Source organism: Rhamphochromis longiceps, linkage group LG4, assembly GCF_057381845.1.
Source record: "Rhamphochromis longiceps isolate RC_006_pf linkage group LG4, R_longiceps_female_GT1.1, whole genome shotgun sequence".
Lineage (NCBI taxonomy): Eukaryota > Metazoa > Chordata > Actinopteri > Cichliformes > Cichlidae > Rhamphochromis > Rhamphochromis longiceps.
Window position 1 is genome coordinate 29,749,856 of NC_140560.1, and position 21,540 is coordinate 29,771,395.

A 21,540-nucleotide genomic window follows, 5' to 3' on the forward strand; every position below is an offset into this window, starting at 1 on the left:
AATAATAATACAATTAAAACTTAATTAAAGTCGTGATTGAATCTAAAGTTTGAGTAGGACTGTCAGTTACCTGAAGCAATGAATAAACAGTAGAACTGTTCAGACATAGGGTCTATATGCATGATGATGGTTATCTAACAGCAAGCATCTGTCTGATCAAAGGGGCTCAGAAAGCAAAAAGATTTTTTCTTTGCTTAACATATAAGTTCTTATATTGTATTATTAAAGAGTATAAATTCAGTGATCCTGCAAACACACTGAAAGAAAAAAAAAAGGATTTAAAAAACCCCCCGCATGGCTAGAAAGCAAAGGATCCGTGTCTGAAAATAGTTCTGAAATTAAAGGACAGAATCAGACACTGAAGTCTGTTATTCCAATCAAACCTATTCCATCTGGTCCCAAACAGTCGAAGGAAAAAAAAAGAAAAAGAAAAAACAGGCATGGATGGAGCCCCATCTAGAGGATTTTTGAAATAAAGAATAAATCTGGGAATACAAATGAACGTAGAGACAATAATACTAATGGTTTGGTTGTGTATCTACATTTGATTCACGTTTAAGCTAAAGAAGGAGGCATGGAGGGGTTTTTTTTGTTAAGGCAGTCCCATCCTTTAATGGAAAAGTCTGTCAAATTATGTTGTAAATTATAGCTTAATACTCAATAATATTACTTTATCAATTTTTTATTAATTATATGATTGGATATATCCATCCAGAGGCCAACAGCAAAAGTCTTGAGTAAACCCTAATTTTTTTATATTTTGCGAGAAAAATAGGTGATGTCTGCAAACACAGGAATACAGTCTATACGGGAAAAACTGAATTTGCACAATACTGACCAGCTGAAAAGTCAATATTTGGGATGGTTGCCTTTATTCTTCAATGCAGCCTGAAATCATCATGCTGAAAAGGGAAGCTGTTGCCAACCAGACACTCCCCATAGTATTGGTTTAGAATCTGGTGATACTGAATGTATAGTTCAATCAATATTGACAAGATTCCCAATGCCACTGGCTAAAATGAAGCTCCAAATCATTGTGGAGTCTCCACTATGTTTTGTACATGCTCCTCTCCTGAACTCCTCTGTACTAATTATGATTTGAACCAAAAATGTTTAATTTGATTTTTTTTCTCTTCAAATAAATCAATAAATCTTGAGTCCAGCTGTTGCCTGATTTGCCATACCTGAGTCTTTGTTTCCTGAATTAGATGGATCAATTATAGGATCATCTCAATCCCATCTCTCAGGTCCTGTGTCAGTCTTTGGGAGGATTTTTTCTTTTTCTGAAGGACATGACTTTCAGAAACTCTTCATCTGCCGTAGATAGTTTTTTCTTTATAGGATTTTTTTTTTTTCAAGCCAGCCACTACTTCTTCTGTCCTCCACTTGTCTAGTTTCATCAAATTCGTTCAAGGACATCAACCCAGGTTATGTCAGATTTCTGGATAATAATCTTTTGGGAATCACCTTGTTAGTGATTGTTTATGTGTTTTCTTTGTTACTTTTTATAGATTCACCTAGAATTGTGGTAACAGATGTGCTTTTGCAACAGATTGCTAGTAACAAAGTGCCTATAGACATAGTTCAAAATTATTTATTTGCTAGGTTATTAATATAACCTTGCTACACAAAATAACTTATTATTTAAAATTTATTTAAAATGAGTGGAAAGGCAGCCAAATGTCCAAAGGAAAAAAAAGTTTAAAGACCTCGGAAAGCCTGGAGGATTATTGCTGAAGACTATGTTTTTTTAAGATACTGAAGACTTTTGCAGTCCTGCACTAAGCTTGTAATGTCACCTTCTCACCATTTGGTGAAGCAAACCCTCGATTTTAATGTTTTCAGCCGCTTCAAATCACACGAAGAAGAAAATGGTGACGAAGAAGAACACGACGTCGCCGGAAAACGCCATTTTGTTGTTGAACCGGATCGGTGGTGTAGAAGCATCGAGAAGCGCCAGTGAAGGTAACATTTTTCTTTTCATTGAAAAATACTATATAGTTAAGCCTTATGAATATGTATTTCATTTGAACACAGAAGAAGGCCGCTGATGTTTAAGTCCTGCAGCTCGGTTGGTTTGAAGTTGTAGACGCTTTGAGCAGGATACTTTAAAGTTCATAAGCTGTTTCCTTAGCAGTTTAACTTTAGCACCATTGTGTTGACTTAAGAAGTTTTTGACCGCTGGATACACACCCTTATTAAACAGTAATCAATAACTGTATTAGGCGGTGGCGTTTTTGAGCTCACTGTGATCTAAATGGCTAATATTACGCGTTATTCCGCTGGTTCTCGACCATAGCACAGTTAGCAAGCTAGCGTCAATGAGCTGTCACTTAGCGTTAACGTCACACAGCTCCAACTCACCCATAAAACCTTAAAGGAGATTAAAATAATTTCTTTTCTACTGCTTGGTGGCTTAAAGTTGCCACCAGCGCCATTTAAATTGCACCAGAGAACTGAAACTGAAATTTGTGTTTATTTATTTTTTGTTAATCAAAACGTTTCGTCTTACGGGGGTTGAGCGGCTGACCAAACTGAGGGACAGGTTTGAAACACAGAGTTAAGTAATAATAGTCAGTGGTTTAAAGACACTTTTAAGAGTTTTTGTCACCCAAAGGTTCCCAAAAAACCCCAAAAAACTTCGCAGAAACAGTCGCACCTCTTTCATTGAATGGAAGGATGGGTGGCGCTTCACCTCTGTGATCCTGTCAGTCCTGTTTACTCAAAGAACTGCTTTACACCTACTGAACATCACTTCCTCATTCCTCGGACCAAAAGCATGATGTTTGAGGATTTATAGGAAGCTGAATGCACTGCTGCTTCCCATGAGGTTCTTGGAAAGGTCACAGCACAGTAACTGGACCATTTTGGATAGAGTGAGTTGTGAAATTTTCAAACTCATCTTTTTTTCCTCTTTTTTTTAAAGTGGTGACGTCACTCTCCCACCCAGCAGTGACCATCCCTCCTTAGTTCGCCTAATTTGCTGCAAACTAAGCAACTTTGTCACTAGACTTGGTGACTTTTAATACCCCGTTAGCTGTCTTTTCCTGGCTCATAATGACCCTGTGTGGGTTTGAGTAAGCTCAAGAGCATGGTTAGTCCACTTGTAGTAATGGTGATGAGTCTGTCTTCGATCACTTAACAGAAATTTGTCAAATTTCCTGCTATTTATGACTAATTGATTGAAAAGGTGTATTTAAGTAATGCACTGCTTTAAAAAATGGAAAACCTTGCCTTCTAAGCAACCAGTAAAGCACATATAGACAGTGCTCCTCTGTGAGGGAGGATCAAACTTTCTTGCAGAATCCAAGTGAAGTGCACTTCTGCACTTTGTAACTTTATCCCAGAGTTTACATGTAAACACAGACATTTTTTGCGGTTATAAAATTAAGCACAAGTCACCAGCCTTTTAACGTTAATGCTGCTTGCAGGGGTGTGTATGTGCATCATGTGCTCAACCCAAGAACCACACCTACCTTTAAACTACCAAAAGTGACCAGGTATGAGTCAGCGTCTCAACACAAAGTCTAGAGTTGATGTATGAAAACGGTTTTGACAGTAGGCATCAATTGATACTAAACTCCCTTAGGTCCATAATTATTCATTTCATTAACATTACAAGACTCGAGTGTGCATTAACTGGCCTAATATAGAGCTGGAAAAAATGTTACTTTCATCTATTTTTATAAGATTCTGTTCCATTGCAAATTTTTCTTTCAGCAATAATTACTTACTGTAGGATAATAATTAATATTTTTTCCCACAGTATTTTTAAATAAACTAATCTTTAATATTTTTTTCAGTCTTTCAGCTCTTCAAAAAACCTTCAGTCTTTGAATGATTAGCTAACACTGTAATGTTACATAACAGAGAAAAGACAAATATTGACCTCTGATGTGATACCGTAAAGCTGTCTTGTTTCCTGAAAGGCTGCTTGCTGATACCAGTATGTTATTCTACCTCTAATATTTGTTTTTCTCAGTTCATAATAGCTTAGGAGATCCTATTATCTTTCCTTTTTTATTATTATTTTTCTCCCCAAACATGCATATTAATATTTTGAAATTTAAAATTTTAGTGCTCATCTCAAAAAGCACTTTAATTTGTTGATGAAATCGATCACTTTTTATAGTGTCCCTAAATATCGGTTTTCTAAACATAATTAATGCTTTCTGTTTGTGAAACTGAGAGTGGGATGCATCCCAGAGCTCAATGCTGAAAAGATAACAGTAAATTTAGTTGGCAGTAAATCCACATATTCCAAATCTCTCTGTTAAATCGGTCCTTTTCTTTTCCTCACGCTGGAGGCTGATGCATTAATGTCGCGGTGAGCTTGTAACACTCGATTCTGGTGTTTTGTTTTGGGGGGTTTTCTTGTTTTTAGACTACCGCTATTTTTATCAAGCCTCAGGCATGCAAAAAGTCGGTGTTTATCGTGTGCATTCAGTGGGCGTTTTGAGGAAGTTTTTTTGGCACTGTTAAATTCGCGTCTTGGGTTTACCACATTCTTGCCAGATGATCAGCAGGAGCTGCTGGTCTCAAGTACATGTTGTAGCTGTGAAATGACTACAAAATACTGTTCACGCTTACAGTCAACAAACGGCGTACATTTGACCAAACGGAAGTGCTCATATTAATCCAGCTGTTGCCACTGGCCACATTATAACTCAAGTTTTACTTGCGCTGTATGCTCACATGTATGCTGTGATTACAGCTTGCAGTAGTGTAAAGACAATGATGGGCATTTACTGTCTTTCTTTTCTAAAGAAAAACTGTAATGGCAATTTATTACATCTAGTGACACAACATGAGTCAAATATAATAACAGAAGTAAACCTATGGTAGTGTTTTCAATGGAATATAATTGCTTAGCACTTTAGTTCCACAGTAACAAAAGGAACTTAACTTTAAAGTAACTCTTCAGTTGAATTTGAACATTATTTTTATTTGTATGTTGTATGTATTTGTATATGTATGGTACAGCTTTTTAGCAAGTTGGTTAAAGCGCTGCTTTTCCACCATGTAACCTTATTGGCAGGTTTCATCCACTGTTTGTTTCCTGTCATACAGAGTCTGTCAAGCCAGTGCTGCAGTAGTGGTGCTGTAGAAGGTGTAAGTGTTCACCTTTTTAGCCAATAACCCGTGAGTGACACATGTCTCTCGCTTTCAGATATGTCTGGGCTTGTTGTTGTGCATACTTAGGAATGTAAACACATGGTACATGAGATCTTTTTTTTTCTTTTTTTATCTCTCCCTTTTCTTTTCTTTTTTATAGCACATAAAAATGTAAATAGAGTGCACAGCCCTAAGCCTGGTGTTTTCAAAGCTACTGAGTGGTCGTCCTGTGTTCTGCCTGCTGGACGCTACACAGTGCTCTTGGCTGTGTCATTTCCAAAGTGAGAACACAGCAGATGCTCACAAGCTCCAGCTTTATGCTACATGTGAGAAATAACAACTTTGGGGAGTGTCTCACCGTGATCTGACTTTTTCAGTAGTTTGTGTGAAAACAACTTAAGCCTCCCTTTTTTAAAAAATTGTATTTTATTTTTTTCAAGGGAAAAACTTAATTTTACTGACTAGAAATACTAGAATTTAACACTAAACTGCACTGATTAGAACAGGTGTGATCCGTACAACTTTCCACCCTGCTGGTTAAGAACATTTTGGCTTCTTGCAACTCTTGTATTTCTTCTCCCAGCTATTAAAGTGACCTTTAATTTTTTAGGTGATTAATCCTATACATACCCATATCCAGTATATATCATTTATCCCTATTAAAGGTATAAAAATGGTATTTAAAAAAAGGTATAAAAATGGATCTCATCCAAGTTTACACCAAATAAACTGCTGAGCAGCACAAGTTGGTTTGTTCTGTCTCATAGTCGTCATGAAACGTTTTGTAAAAGCCCTAAATCAAGAAGCAGGGTTTATGAGGAATAAAATAAATTTTTGGTAAAAAATTATTTAAGCTGCAAATTTACTTTATGAAAACAATATCTAGTAAGGGTGTATGGTTTCCTGTATGGTTTGGGTAAAGAGTAAGTTTACAGGTTAATGTTTCAATGACATATTATTTTTCAAACAGTATCAAATCTATGTGCTTACACCTGTGCCTCAGACTTTGAAGATGAGACCACAATTTATGAGAAAAAGCAGAATTTCTGGCATTTCAAAAGGATTAAAATAAAAATGTTTTCCCTCTTCATCTGTATGTAGTGAAACCTCACCTCAGTAGTTCATCTGATCAGGTCATCTAACTAGGTTAAAAATGTGCTGTGCGACATTTCACTAAACTATATTAGCTAAATGAAATCTCTTCCGTCTTTTCTAAGTAGTTAACCAATTACTCCTTTGTTATTAAGACAACCTCTGTCAGCTTATTAAGTGTAATGCTTTGTACTGGTTCTTGTTTACCTTAGCCACAAGCTTGTTGGATACCCAGGACAAGCAGCACTGCCACTATGGCCTCTGTTTAACTTGGGAGGTGTGTTTGCAGCAGCCGTTTACTTGAAGGGCAAATATTGTTTCATTTTAGGGCCAGGAGGATGTTACAGAAGTGCTTTTTACGGTCATTAACACTGACACAATAAGGAATATAGGGAACAATAATAATGACACTTTCCTGCATGAGATTCTTGTAAGCAAGTAAAATTTTATTTATATAGCACATTTCTAGATAAAAAGATCACAGTGCTTCACAAGGTATAAAACAAGATCTCAGGGATCTACTGGGGACATAGGGCTGTAAAAGTTCAATGATGTAGGCTGGTGCTTGTCCTTGAAGAGCTTTAAATGTCAGAACCAGTATCTTAAAATGGACTCTTAATTCAACGGGGAGCCAGCGCAACTGTATAAGCAACGATGTTACATGAGAGTACTTAGTAGGGGTGCAACGATACACAAAATTTTCGGTTCGGTTCGATACTTTGGTGTCACGGTTCGATATTTTTTCGATACAAAAAATGTTCATGCATTTTTAATTTGTCATTTATTAAAATGATAAATATATATTTTAACTCAAAAGTACAGTTTTTAAATTTAACCCTAACCCTTGTGCGTGTTTTTTATTTTGACAGCGAATGCGCACCTGCGGACCACTTATGTGCAGCCCTGGTTATTTAGCTCATCATATTGCAGCCACAGAAATTCTTTTGTCCATGAAACCATAAAGCTGCACTTTCTTTTTGCCTTATAGTCTGATTTGTCATAACTTCTCCGTTTTGTGGTAAGCTTTTCTTTGGCTGTCACTTCTTCACCCTGACCTGTCTTATTTGGCTCAGCAGAACTGAAATGCTTTTACACACGCACTCACATAAGCTCAGCGATTCTCTGCACGATCAACCTCTCACATGTGTAAGCTGCGGGAGATTTCACTTGTCATGTTTGCATAGTAAGCTAACGATTAATAAGACGATGTCAGAGGAATTGGTGCACAAATTATCATCACTCACAGATCAGTGCTGTCGCTCTCTATACACAGTTCGCACGATTGCAAAGTGAAAGCAAAAAAACAAGCGCAAATTCAAACGCGACTTCAATATGTCACATATTGACAGTGGCTCACCGATGCCAATGACATAATTACCCAGCTACATTTCTGAAAGAATGCAAAAGCATTGACATATATTTTTCCTACAATAGCCCGACGGGCAGGGAAGAGATAGAATTTTGGTAGCCCGACTGAAAAAATCGCTAGCTCCGGGACGTCGGGCTAGCGATATTGCAAGCCCTGTATCTGATTGAGGAATCACTCATCTTTGGAAAAGAGAGTTTATTACAGAGAAATGGCTCTTTCCAAAATAAAAGCTATACTATCCGCTTCTTCTGGGCTATATTCTCAGCAGCATAAGGAGAATCATGTGCTAACAGCTGTCTAAATGACTCGGGTAAAGTTTGTAGCATGCATGCTTGTTGTTTTTGTCTGCTTCCACTTGTCTTTGCACTAGGATGATGTCAGCGTAAATGTGCAGTCATATTCGTTGTGTTCCCACTAGTGCTTTCAGGTTAATCTCGTTGAAATGACCTTAACGCCACAACACGGCAACTCTCCGTTAACGAGCTACCGCCGATCGCTCCGTGCATGGGGCTAGACGGCCAACACGTTAACGAGCTAACTGCGCTAACACGCTAGCTCCCACCCATGTAATTGAGCATTGCATGGCACATCCAACATACTGTTTTACTTTAGTCCATGACTCGCTTACCTTCAGGGTCATACGTCACATGAAAACCAAAATAATTCCAAACGCCAGATCTGAATGAGGTTCAATTTGCCTGTTGCAAGGAGAGCTTAACTTCTGTCTCGCTAGCTTGACCTGCGCTCTTCCTTCTGACTGTGTTGAGCGCTCAGTGGATCTGCGCTGGACAGTGCAGCCTAGGCGGAGTAGTCGAACACAGATTCACTGAGCGCTCAACACAGACAGCATCGTCAGAAGGAAAATTGATAAAATAAATTACAAATGTTGTATTGTTCGATACATATGCGTACCGAACCGAAAGCACTGTATCAAACGATTCAATATCGATACGAATATCGTTGCACCCCTAGTACTTAGATGTTTTTGTCAGAAGCCTTGCTGCAGCATTTTGGACAATCTGCAGACGCTTCAGGGAGTTTTTGTTTAGACATGTAAACAGTGAATTACAGTAGTCCAATCGTGATGAAATGAATGCACGAATAACAATCTCCAGTTCAGTATGAGATACTATAGGGCTCAGTTTAGAAATGTTTCTTAAATGATAGAAGCATGACCGAACCAGAGATTTGACGTGGACATTCAGGGTAATAGCAGAACCAAAGGTTACTCCTAGGTTCCTGATAGATGATTTCACAAATGTTGAAAGAGGACCAAGAGCATTCATTATGTTAGGTACATGTCTGTCTGGAGCACATACAAGGACTTCAGTCTTTTCTTCATTAAGTTGGAGGAAGTTGTCAGCCATCCAACCTTAGATGGTTTCTAAGCACACATTTAGAATCTGCAGCTTAGAAACATCTTCAGGTTTAAAAGACACATATATCTGGATGTCGTCTGCATAGCAGTGGTAGCGAATGTCCTCAAAGGGGCTCAAAATGTAGAAACTTAACATCACCCTCTGATTAGGTTTGTTTGTGGCGACTAATTTCTAAGTTCACTTAACAAGGGGAAATCAGTTGGACTAAATGACTAATTTAAAACAAGAAAAACTTGGATATCAAATTAATTTGAGAACCGTTTATAGGACAATGCCAAAAACTCTCGAAACAAAAGCATTTGAAACCATTAATCGCATTCTTCAGTAGGGAATCGAGCCACTTAACTGTGCAGCACTTTATATCATGGTTTCCAAATGTTGCACGTTTCTTCCGCGTTTATCCACGATCTTATTCTTTCACTTTTAAAATAACCAACAATAATTATTAAAAAGAATTAACAAAAAGACTCTGCCTAGACTAACAGATTCATGGTGTTTCTGATCAACGATGGTCCATCTTGTGGCAGATGGTTGCATAACGTTGCGCAACAATTTACCAGCATTTGGCGTCAGTGGAAACGTTTAATAATTGGATTAAATGACTAGAACGTCTGGCACGACTGACAGCAGCAACGGTTAATTGACTAGTTTCGCACATTCCTACTTCTGATGTCAGCACTTCAGCTGTGTTTGTGAAATTGCTTTTAGTTTGGTATCACATTATCAGAGACCTTGCAAACTGACAGTTTCTCCTCCTGCAGGTGAGACAAGATGGGAAATTTTGCTAGCCTTTTTAGTAAATTGTTTGGAAAGAAGGAGATGAGGATCCTGATGGTAGGACTGGATGCTGCTGGAAAGACCACCATCTTGTACAAGCTCAAACTGGGAGAAATTGTTACCACAATCCCTACCATTGGTGAGTCATCCCCCACATTGTAATGAGAATTTCATTGCTTGATACAAAACATTGAAATTTTGGCATTAAAAAAAGAAAAAAAGGCAACACACGGTTGAAACTTGTTTAAACCTTCCATCTCTCACTTTAGGTTTTAACGTTGAGACGGTAGAATACAAAAACATCAGTTTTACAGTGTGGGATGTCGGCGGTCAGGACAAGATCAGGCCGCTTTGGAGGCATTACTTCCAAAACACACAAGGTGAGATAACTTATATCTTTTCCATTTTGGTGTATAAGAATTAGTTCATGGTTGCCCTCAAAACTGACCCTTTTTACTTTACTTTCAGGCCTCATCTTTGTAGTGGACAGTAATGACAGAGAGCGAGTGGGTGAGGCGAAGGAGGAGCTGATGCGAATGCTGGCTGAGGATGAGCTGAGAGATGCCGTGTTGCTCGTGTTTGCAAATAAACAGGTGAATTTGTGTTTGAGAAGTCAAAGAAGTCACCATATTTAACCCCCTTTCAGATGAAACTGTGCAGGATATTCAGAATTCATTACTAGAAATTACAGTTGTACTTGTATCAGGTGAAGGTTATTGTATTTATTTGAATACATCTTAATTTAAAATCACTCGAAGGTAAAAACTACACATCTGGCTGCATTACCTCACAACTACTTGCAAAAAAATATATAAGATGTAAACATCTTATACATTTTTGAAATGTAAGGTCAATAATGATACAGTTCGTGGTTTCAACTCTCCTTTTTTTACTTCAAAATAAAAGCAAAGGCAAATTATTCGAGGTAACCTATCCAGGGGACGCTTGTTATTAACGGTTAATTTCTGCACCTGTAGGACCTGCCCAACGCCATGAATGCAGCTGAGCTTACAGACAAACTGGCCCTGCACTCCCTGCGTCACCGTAACTGGTATATCCAGGCCACATGTGCTACTACTGGAGACGGTCTCTACGAGGGTCTGGACTGGCTTTCAAGCCAGTTAAGGAACGCAAAATGATCAATCACTGCCAGCTCTGTGCGGTGTTTTGGGAGATTGCACTGGTCCTGGTCTCACGCTCTCCTCTTTTTTTTCCCTCTCTATTTTTTCTGAAGCGTCGGGCCTTTTGGCTAGTGCTCCCCTGCATTTGTACTGTATGTGTGTGTTTGAGTATTTTTGGATGAACGGACGAACGACTGTGCATGTACGTGTGAGCTAAGTCGGAGCAGCCCTGCTGTGCCTTGAACACAGTTAGCTCTCAAGACATCTCATTCCTCCAGTGTCAGCACATCCAGAGGCACTGGTTCCCACAAAACAGAGAACAACACAACATTATTGCTGTGGGTCATCTGTCAAGAATGTTTAGAATCACAAAAACCAAAAGGTAACAACAATTAGGTTTTTACATCAGCCTGTCATATTAGAATTAAGACCATTTTCACAACTGTTTTTTTTCTCCTCTCAACCTTGCAAGATGCACTGTGCTATGTAACTAGTGTCATTTTTGGTAAAATAAAGTATAATGTGTTACATCCTGGAATAGTTCATGTTCTTTTGAAAATTATGCATTTTGACATTTTTAGGGACTGGATAAAGTTACATTAAAAAAATCTTTTAATTCCATAAACGTGTAGATCCTGTTGATAATCAGATTGTAATCGGAGTCGGTGTGTCTGTGAATCTTCCACATTAACTTCCTTAGATTTTACAAAATTCAGGTCACATCATTTTGCTTCTGATAGTTATCTGTTATTGCGTCTGTCTTTTCATGGGGTCTTAAGTTTTTTTTGCAGAGGATTAGAAGAAGCATCATCACTGGGTCTACAAAAGGCAATAAATGTTGCATGTTTACATGTGTGGAGGAGAGTGTTGTAGCTACTAGGTCATTGGTGGATGTGTGTGGGTTTCATATACTCCCCACTCATTGGAACAACAAGGCCTTTTTTTAGAGTTGCTCCCACTCTGGCTTTTTATTTACTGGTAGATTTATTTTCTCTTGTATGTAGCTCCTTGGTTTAGGGTCTCTTTTCTATTATATTTTCTTTTGTTAGTCTTTATCCACGCATGGCCTGGTGTGGGTTTTTATTTTGTTGCTCTCGGGACCAGTTGGTTGGTTTCAGGAAGGGTTCATTGTGTTTGGTTCAGCACGAGGTCACCAGAGGGGGACGCGCATATGCTCTAGACCACATTGTCAGCACTGTGACAGACGGTACATTTGTACGACAAGTGTATCAGTCAGTTCTGTAAATGCTTTCTTAATGCTTCAGTGTTTTCTCTGCATGTAGCTGAGGTGCTTCTCTTGGTGTCATTTACGTCACATCGGGCCATTTGCACAACCTCATCAGCTTGCACAACACAGGACTGTGCGAAGACGGCAGTTTATCTCTCAGCTGTTACAGAGAACCCGTACACAAATACGCTCCCAATTGCTCATACCAGCAGACAGCTGAAGTGTCCCAGTAACACTGTTACAGCAGTTCAACCAGTGACATCATCTTTTCCCTTACACCCACTAATTCTAAAGGATCCCACATTTAGAAAGAAACCAATCACCCCCACATTCCTTACTGAGTTAAGACAACTCTAAGGTCATACCTACTGACCTCAAAAGGGAAAATTAATGTTCCCTTTTTGTTTTTCTAAAACTGGACTCCTTTTTTTTTTTTTAATTTTTTTTAAATAAAGTTTGCTTAAATGAATGACTAACCTTTGAGCTTTCTTCATCCTATGTATCATTTACTAAACAGCAAGAAATACAGATGTGTGTGTGCGTGTGTATATATATATATATATAAAAAAAAACCTGTAAGAAAATGTATTTTAATGTCATCCACCTGCTCTTGTTCAGATGTGAAGCTTTAATTTTCGTTTCTGTGAAAATTACATGGTACGTGCATATGTATTTCTTAATTACCTTTATGCTTTTTTTTTTTTTAAACCCATCTTGTAACGTCTGATAAATGCACTATAATAAAGAGATCTCTATTGTAAGTCTTTCTTCTTGACTTTTTTTTTTTTTTTTTTTTACAAATCAAGTCGGTGTGATTAAATTCTTCAAAAGCTGCAATGTCACATTTAATATTGCATTAAAAACTGATTAAATAACCTAGTTGACATAATTCTGAGGGTCAGCACAATATGAACTTTAGTCAAAATCGCAGGCATAGTTTGGGTTATAATAGCTTGTTGCTGAAATATTTATGGCCTTAATCATTTCTATTCATGGTGATGTCAAGAACTGTAATTCTTTTTGAGTCACATTTTAATTAGGTGTGTCAACTGCTCGTTAACACAAATGCTAAGTAGCCTCACTCTACCAATGTTCAGATGGTAGGGTCAGAATTTGGTGCAAACAACATGAAAGCAATGATCCATGCTGCCTTGAATCAATGGTTTAGACTACTGGTGGCACAGCGGTGTATGATGAAAATTGTTGACCACACTGTCCTATCATATCAAACTGGCTCCTTGACCATGACGATGCCAGTGTCCGCAGATGGCCTCCACAGTCACCAGATCTCAATCCAACCAAATCTTTGGGGCGTGGTGAAAAAGGCATATTTGCATCACAGATGCTCTCGTGTCAGTATGGACAAAAATCTCTTAGAAACATTTCAGGAGACGTGTTGAATCTATTCCATGAAGAATTAAGGTAGTTCTGAAGGTTAAAAAATAAACAGGGGTCCATCCTTGGACTAGCAAGGAGTACCTAATAAACTGGTTAGTGCACAATTTTCAAGATTAAATTGAAACGTAGTCTTGCAGTTCCTTGATATCAACGCTGGAGGGCACACTTACAACACCATATCACTAACCTGTTAAAGCTCCTGTTAGTTACTTCAAAAACAAAGGAGGAAAAAGTATTCAGGGCAGTATGATTCATGCTCCTGCTGGAATGATATAAATATCTTTATGGTATGGAAATTAGACCTTTGTTATTTAATTTTTTTTAAATATTTCTATTTTTTATGAATACAAATATGAGTGTAAAAAAACACACTAAAACCTAACTAACCACACTAATGCATGTAATTGACACATGTCAATTACATGCATATGAGGGAAACTAATGACCCACCTACCCAGATCAGACATTAATCACATATTCTGACAATAACAGAAATTATTTTTAAACACGCCAAACTGTCACAGGCTTAATTTCAGCTTGCTGAGTATGGCATAATGAAGACCAATGTTCACTGCAGGACAGACAGCACCAGTGAAGACGAGGATGTATTCCTTACAGTCGGAGAGCCAGCAGACCACTGTTCACCCTCCTTTTCCACTCCATCTGAAATTCAGGTGGCCAATTCTCCATAGAGTTGTTACCTTGGAAACAGCACCTTATAGAGAGCAACTGAGAAACACGGGAAAAGGAGCGCGGGAGACCAGACACGGACTGTGATCCAGGTTTTCATTTAGAACATAAAGGGCGATCCGTGATCACGGCTTCATAGAGGCACTATTTGTCAACTCGTATTAACTGCTGTTGCCCTTTATCTTAGAATTGCAAGATGTTCAATGACTAGATCTGGTTATTTTTATATTCTGAGGTCCTTCTCTGTAACTGAGACTGAGCTGAGATCATTATCATCTCGTCTGCCATAGTCTATCAGAGTCTCTCCCACACTCTGACTATCAAATAAAGCTGAAATGACCTGAAGTAATTTCTACAAGATATGTAGATTCACACTCTGCCCCTCTCACTCACATCGAGCTGCACTTGACCTTTGGTAGGCACTCACTGTGGATCCACTAAATCTCACCTTGAAGTGTGACATCACACTCTGTAGTTTCACAGCACATTAACTCTTGGTTCACCCCAGCATGACGTCCACTTTTCAGCGTGCCTCTTTGTGCTAACATTGTTACTTCTCTCTGACCTCCTGCTGTAAAAAAGTGTATCTAATCAAGAACTGCACAGAAGCAGGATTTTATACTTCACACATGTTTCCATTTTAACGCTATTTTATATTTTTGTGTCTCATTATGGAGAAAAATCTAAAACTCTTTATTGAATTATTTGTCATTGTTGTCATTCCATCCATTCGTCAGTTTTCTTCCACACAAAGTACACAAATTTTACGTATATTTTCCAGCATTTTTGACCCATCATAACTTCATACGTACAGGAGATAGCCACATGACATTTGGCTAGATGAAAAATCGATTTAAGCTCCGTTAAACTGACAACAAAAACCATTTAACGCACATACGTTTTCTTAGTACTATTTTGTTTAAGTATAACTAACTTTGAAGCTAAATATCATGTATTATGTCATAATCTCAAAAGCAAACCCCCATCGATTTAAAGTAGAGTAACAGAAACAAGGAATGGTATGAATGTTATATCGAGTTTACCTATTGATATTTTTGTTGTTGTTGTTGTGTGTTTGTTTTGTTTTTTTGATTGACTGGTAAAAACTTGGAAAAGTGCAGTTTGTGTAAACTCTCAAGAGTCATGCAGTACAACCATGTGGGACAGATGGTTGGTCAAAAAAAGTAAAAGCATGTGAAAGGTCTATTTTTCACTTCCGTTTTGATAACAGGATCTTCTTGCTCTGACTCCATCTGTTCATGCCTTCATTAAATATACTGAAGTTGCTGTAAATTAAATTAAATTAAAAAACAAAACAAAACAGCTTATTCTGAGGGCGTCAGGTGGGAGGCACTGACATTTTTTTAATGAAATAACCAACCAAAAAAACAGGTTCCTCCAACCTTCTCAAACCAAGATTCAGACGAGAATCTGTTTCTTCCATCCAACATTCTCTTTTATTGATGCTTATTAGGGGTGCTGGAGCCTATCTCAGCTACCACAGGGCGAGAGGTGGGGTACACCCTGGACTAGCTGCCAGTCTGATGCAGGGCTAACCTCTTTCTTATTTCATAAAAAATTGAGAGATAAGTCCAAATAATGCTGCTTACACATTTGTACAGGAGGACTTTATTTTTCCTTCTTTCCTATCACATTAATCATCTTGCTGCTCCTCTGTTTTATCCTCTGACGCATGGGAGTTAGAAACTGCTACATCTATAAATTTTAAAAAAAAAGAAGCAAAAAAAGCAGCAAAGTGCTGAATAAGGGAAGATGCATCAATATTAACAATCTCATAATGGATCCGTCACAGTTTATTTCTCTGCAGATTCAGTGCTTTCAGTGCATTTCGTTGTTTTGTTTTTTTTCTCTTAAATGTTAAAGAGCTTCATGTTCAATCAAGTAAATTTACACTGTAATCATCCATACACCCGAGTACAAGATCTACTTCTTTGACCACTGATGACCTCCATCCCAAGGGAGAGAAGGACTGCACCATTATTTTTCATCGATCAGCTGCACAAATGAGGAGCAATCGAGAGACACCTGATAATGAACCACAAAGGCAAGGAAAAGTACGCGTCTGTTTAAGGTTAAAAAGGTTGTATGCTTCGAGTACATATAATACTTGAACTTGCATTTCTATGTAGTCTTTTCCACCATAGACGTATGCATGTGTAACGTTAAGGGTCCCTTGCGTTTTGCTGGTGTGCAGAAGTCACAGAAGGTGCTCAGCAGTGTGCCTGCACATAAGGCTGGTATTTTGAATCCTGACCATCCTCCCACACAGTCACACTCGCCAAAGAAAACAGAGTTCACCAGCGACTACACCTTTCTAAAAGACTAGTCATCTCTAGCCTTTCATATCGCCATGGAAACACAGAGCTGGTCCACTTGATTGGCAGCGGATTAACACTGAGGGCAAGAACATTTTCACATTGGTAAAGAGCACGATGAAGCTTATTTAACGTGAACAAAGTATTTCATATAGACAAACTGAATTAGAATAAACAGATAGATTTCTGACACGTGTTCATGATATTTCTTTGTTTTCATTCCTCTCGTTGAGGTTTTCATATATGAGCAGTCATGCTGATCCAGCTCAAGAGGCTCTTTCTGCCAAATGTGGAGGTGTCAACAATGAAAGAGAAAAAAACACTCTGTTATTATAAAAGTCCTTGATCATAATCAGATTTTGGTAAAAGTACAAAAATATAGTCAGTAAAATGTGGAGATCTGGCTGTCTTCAAAGGGTCATAGTTGATCAAAGGGGTTTTCAGATGACTCATGTGGTAGGAAAGAAAGAATATCAAGCAACCGCTTTTCTTTCTTTTTTAAAAATTCTCTAATCTTTTGCTTGAAACTCAAGTAGTTATTTAATATAGCTTAGAAAAGATTTTCGAAAAACATCTTTTGAGAGAAATTGAATCTCTATTTGAACTTAGAGCGCAATGAGATGTACTAGGATACTGCTGATTTTAAGTGGTCACATGAAAGTTTGGGAACCACTGGTTTACTATTTAATAATGCATTATTTCTGATTTGTTTACATCACAGTCCAGTTAAATTATTCAGTGTACCACTCCAAAAATACGTTTAAGGGTGCAGTAAAGTAAATCATAATATTAAGTGTGATTTGATGCTTCAGCTTAAAGCGCTAAGGTACCTCTGTAACTCTAGGACTTAGGTAAATGTAGGCTATAACAGTTATTGTCCTACACAGCATAACATAAATTCAACGCACCCCTTTAGATTAGATGTTCAGCTTACTCATTTTATGTCATAAGCCACATACAGCCCACTTTATAATGTGGGATGCACTGATGAAATTTCTGTCAGTGTAAATATTTAACTGCACATGTAATGAGATATCTTAATACAACATAAAATAAGAGCAATTTCAACTTTGTGTCTTAGTTTTTCTACATGATAAAGAAATGCTGCTGTAGTATATGTCCACATGACTCTTTAGGCTTAGATTGTAAGAAGTGATGTATAAAATTACAGAAATCTGTAATTGAATTACTTTGGTGTATTGTGAATGGCGACAAGGGAGGTTTGTATGGGTCCGAAAAGCTGTAAAACCTGTTAAAATACAGTTCAAAATTCTAAAACTTTATGCTCTCTTTCACATTTTGCAAAACCATCCAGCGGCCGGATTGAGGTCTTTGCGGCCAATTCTTGCCCCCTAGCCTTATGCTTGACACCCCTGGTTTGAGCAACTGTGTTGTTTAACACATTAAGTAACACTTGTTACAGGACTGCTGGGCTCCTTGTCTCAGTTCCCAGATTATCCCTGGCTTCAGCTCCCAGCTTTAATGCCTAACCGAGTATTTGTGGCCGAAGGTAAGTGTTTTGCTCAAGCATATTGCACAATGATGGGTTAGCAAAGCTAGTTGGATAGCTGTGAGGTTAATAAATTAATTTCAAAAACACAACACCTCGAGTTCACAATAAAGACAAAACACTTGTCAAAATAAAATAAAGTTACTTTTATTTAATGTTTGTTTTTGCTCCAAGTGAACTGAGATGAATCAGTAAGCCCGATAAAATCTATCTTGCTATCTAGCTAGCTATGAATGTAATATTATCTTCCCCACTCGCTGTCTGAGGAGGGTGCACAGTATCCTGCGGGACCAACATCACCCTGCGCGCCACCTTTTCCATCTGCTGCCCTCAGGGAGAAGGTACAGGTCTATACAGGCCAGAACATCCAGACTGGCCAACAGCCTGTATCCACAGGCTGTGAGGCTCCTGAACTCTCTGCCCCCCTCTCACGGACAATAACCATATCCAACTTCTTAATAGCAATGAACTGGTCTGCATTGGTGCATCATATCTTTATTCTCTTCCCCCTCCTGCCCCCCCCCCCCCCCCCCCCCCTCTTTCTTAAATAGATAACTATCATATCTGATATCATATCTCACAGTACAATAATATTGAATGGGTTGCATTGTTGTATTTTGTCATGTTTCTCAGGTCTTTGTCTGAATTTCTACGAACATTATTGCTAAGGATTGTCTTATTGCATTGGAGTCACACTGGGTTAAATATGTACACTTGGGTTTTAAGGGGTATTTATTATTTTCTTTTTTTTTTTTTTTTTTTTTTTTTTTTTGGGTTGTATGGAAGCCCCAAACGCAATTTCATTGTTCTTGACAATGACAATAAATAAATAAATACTAAATACTAAATGTAATATGAGTCTCTTACTGTAACCAATATTTCACGAGCTCCAAAAATATTGTCTCCATGAACTTAATGGCTTTTGTGATCCGAGTGTTTTATTGGCTTTTGAAATTTAGGGCTTGGTGTTTGATTTCTATCCTTTCTTCGGGGTTTTTGGTTTCTTGTTGTTGTTTCTTGTGAAAGTTTGGTTTCATGATTTTTCTCTAGAGTTCTATTCAGAGCCACTGTGTTTATTCTCTGTTATTAGCTTATCTGTTCCCTCTATGTGGTCCTTTAGTGTAATTCATTCTGTTAAGTTCTAGTCTCTGAGTTCCTCTAGTTCCATTATTTTGGTACTCCTGTGTTCTGCATGTGTTTTTATTTCCCCTGTGCATTATTCTAATTAGTTTCACCTGTTCCACAGCAGTGACTCATTCCCCTGGTTAGCCTGGGTTTTGTGTGTACAGCTGTTTCTGTGTCTATATGTAGTCCTGTCATTGCTTTGTCTCTTTGGTCACTTGTGCGATTCTCTCTGTGTCCTTGAGGATTTTCTGTGTCTTTGCTTTTTGGACTTAATCTTTTCCTTTGTGGATCAGTTTTTGTTTAATCCTGCTTGTCTCCTGAGTCTTCAATTGGGACCTTATCATGCAAATCCTGACAAGCACAGGACTTAGTATTTTGCTACTGTTTATAGTTTTTGTGATTTATTTATTTAGCCGAATGTTTCCCTAAAAGTTTTCTTCCCTAAATTATTCAACCCTTGATTTGTACTGTAGAGTGACAGTGTGTGCCACCTTAAAGACATAATTATCTGTGGTCTTTCACACAATTCGGTTGATGAAAATAATTTTTTTGTTAAATTTTAAGGGATTTGAATTATTTGCACAACCACAGTTGGGACTCAAGGTGCCCTGCATAGCTTTACTCTATTTCAGAGAAAGCCTTTTTAATTAAGCTCATAGGAGTTGATATCAGAATCTCTGAGGATAATTGGCATCGATGTCTTGTGTTACGAATTGTGGAAGGTGTTTCAGCAACAATATCTGGTGTCCCAGGTGTGTCCCCCTAGGCTTTTATCCCTGCGTGTCAGATGTCTTCCAGTCCAGTTGGAGCTTTTCCTCTTCTTCTAAAGCAGATTGCTGCTTTGCTCAATCTGTAAGTCATGAGCAATTTCCCATAGTGACTTGATGGCTTTTCAGAAGGGCTATTCAAAAACCCTGATTCTCTTCGGGAGCCTTGTTGTTAATGTGGCCAAAAATGCTCTGCATTCCACATCTACTGTACAGGGAACACCTCGGTACACCAGCCACGTTTTTCTGCCTTGCCTTGGTCTGTCTATTTTAGCCTTTTGTGTTTGTATGCTTCCCCCACTGCATCCTCCCATGGTGCCACTTCTGCAAGGTTGACCACAAGATCAGGATCTGAGTAGTAGCTAAATAACAATAACATAAAGCCCACTGCAAATGCCGATAGATTATAAATTGCAATTAACCAGGTGTGCGAAAATAATTAAAAAGGCCAAATATGTTTTGCAAATCCATACTGATGTTTTGTTTTGTTTTTCTGGGCAAAAATATCTCAAAAATGAGTCTTTTCATAGTAAAGGTTGATCTCTGGCCTTTGTTGGCATTTTTGCACAGCAAAAATCACACAACCATCAAGCAAGGAGTTATAAAAAGCACAGTGAGATTGAAAAGGTCAGTATGAAACATACATTAAAATCCACCCATTTTCTTCCAGGCATATCCCTAACAGGTCGCCAGTTTATCACGGGGCTAACACAGAGAGGCAGACAACCATTCACTGACAGCCAATTTAGAATCACTAGTGAACCTCCCATGCACATCTTTGGACCGTGCGAGGAAAACAAAGGACCTGGAGAGTATGCAAACTTCACACAGACTTTGCTCTTGGATCTTCTTGCTATGAGGTAACTCTGCTAACCAGAAGTTCACCATGCAGCATTACACTCACACTGAGTTACTTAACAGGCCACTGTCAGTTGGGACAAATTGGTTTTTAAATCAGTTTCTTCTGCATGTTGGCATATTATGTCTCTGATTAGACGATCTTGATGAATATATAAAATGTTGCCCAGATCTAAACCAAATTTTAATGAGCTTTTTCCTTGGTCATGCTCGACCTTTCTGCCAAGTGTCATAAATTTGACCTGATAGTTTTTGGATATTCTTGCTGACAAACTAAAGAGAGATGAAAGGCAGTGATCACTTACAGTGTGGTATGCGATGTTTCTTAGTGGAATGATCTGTGTTCTCAGGCTCTGTGTCCAGTGCAAGATTTTGGCAGGGATTTATTATCGTTCTTTGTGACTTGCCTCACTAAATGTGGCTCATTTTCTCCAGCGGGCATTGTTCTTTATTGTTCCCTCAGGAAGAGTCTTTTAGCACCAGTAGCACTGCTGGATTTGTGCAATGTTTAAAATGGTTTAATGATAAATGCTTATTGTAGAATTGGTTCACTATGTATTGGAGGTTCATGGCAGATGAAGAAAAGTGATATTCATTACTGCAGACATTAATCTCTAGACCTTACCTCTTACCTGTTATCCTTGGACCTCGAGGTTCCAACTTTCTGCTCTAATAGCTCTGAATGTATAGTGCCTTTGGGTATTGCTTTGAAGGTTGCAATGAGGCATATGTAGGTTTCTGCATTAGTACACATACTGTAAATGCAAATGAAGCG

At 38.2% G+C, this 21,540-nt stretch overlaps 1 protein-coding gene across 1 annotated transcript; it reads left to right on the forward strand.

Moving 5' to 3' along the window:
- The first annotated feature begins 1,867 nt into the window (after positions 1-1,867).
- arf2a (ARF GTPase 2a) lies at positions 1,868-12,639 on the forward strand. Its single transcript, XM_085404413.1, has 5 exons — positions 1,868-1,965; positions 9,717-9,871; positions 10,002-10,112; positions 10,201-10,325; positions 10,710-12,639. The coding sequence occupies exons 2-5, from the start codon at positions 9,727-9,729 to the stop codon at positions 10,869-10,871; spliced, it is 543 nt and encodes a 180-aa protein (XP_085260539.1). The 5' UTR covers positions 1,868-1,965; positions 9,717-9,726; the 3' UTR covers positions 10,872-12,639.
- Positions 12,640-21,540: the final 8,901 nt, after the last annotated feature.

Bases quoted from the DNA above. Each gene is read 5' to 3' on its own strand.
- arf2a (XM_085404413.1), top strand. From the start codon at position 9,727: ATGGGAAATTTTGCTAGCCTTTTTAGTAAATTGTTTGGAAAGAAGGAG. The intron at 9,872-10,001 runs GTGAGTCATCCC...CTCTCACTTTAG, and splicing joins TACCACAATCCCTACCATTG to GTTTTAACGTTGAGACGGTA. The intron at 10,326-10,709 runs GTGAATTTGTGT...CTGCACCTGTAG, and splicing joins TCGTGTTTGCAAATAAACAG to GACCTGCCCAACGCCATGAA.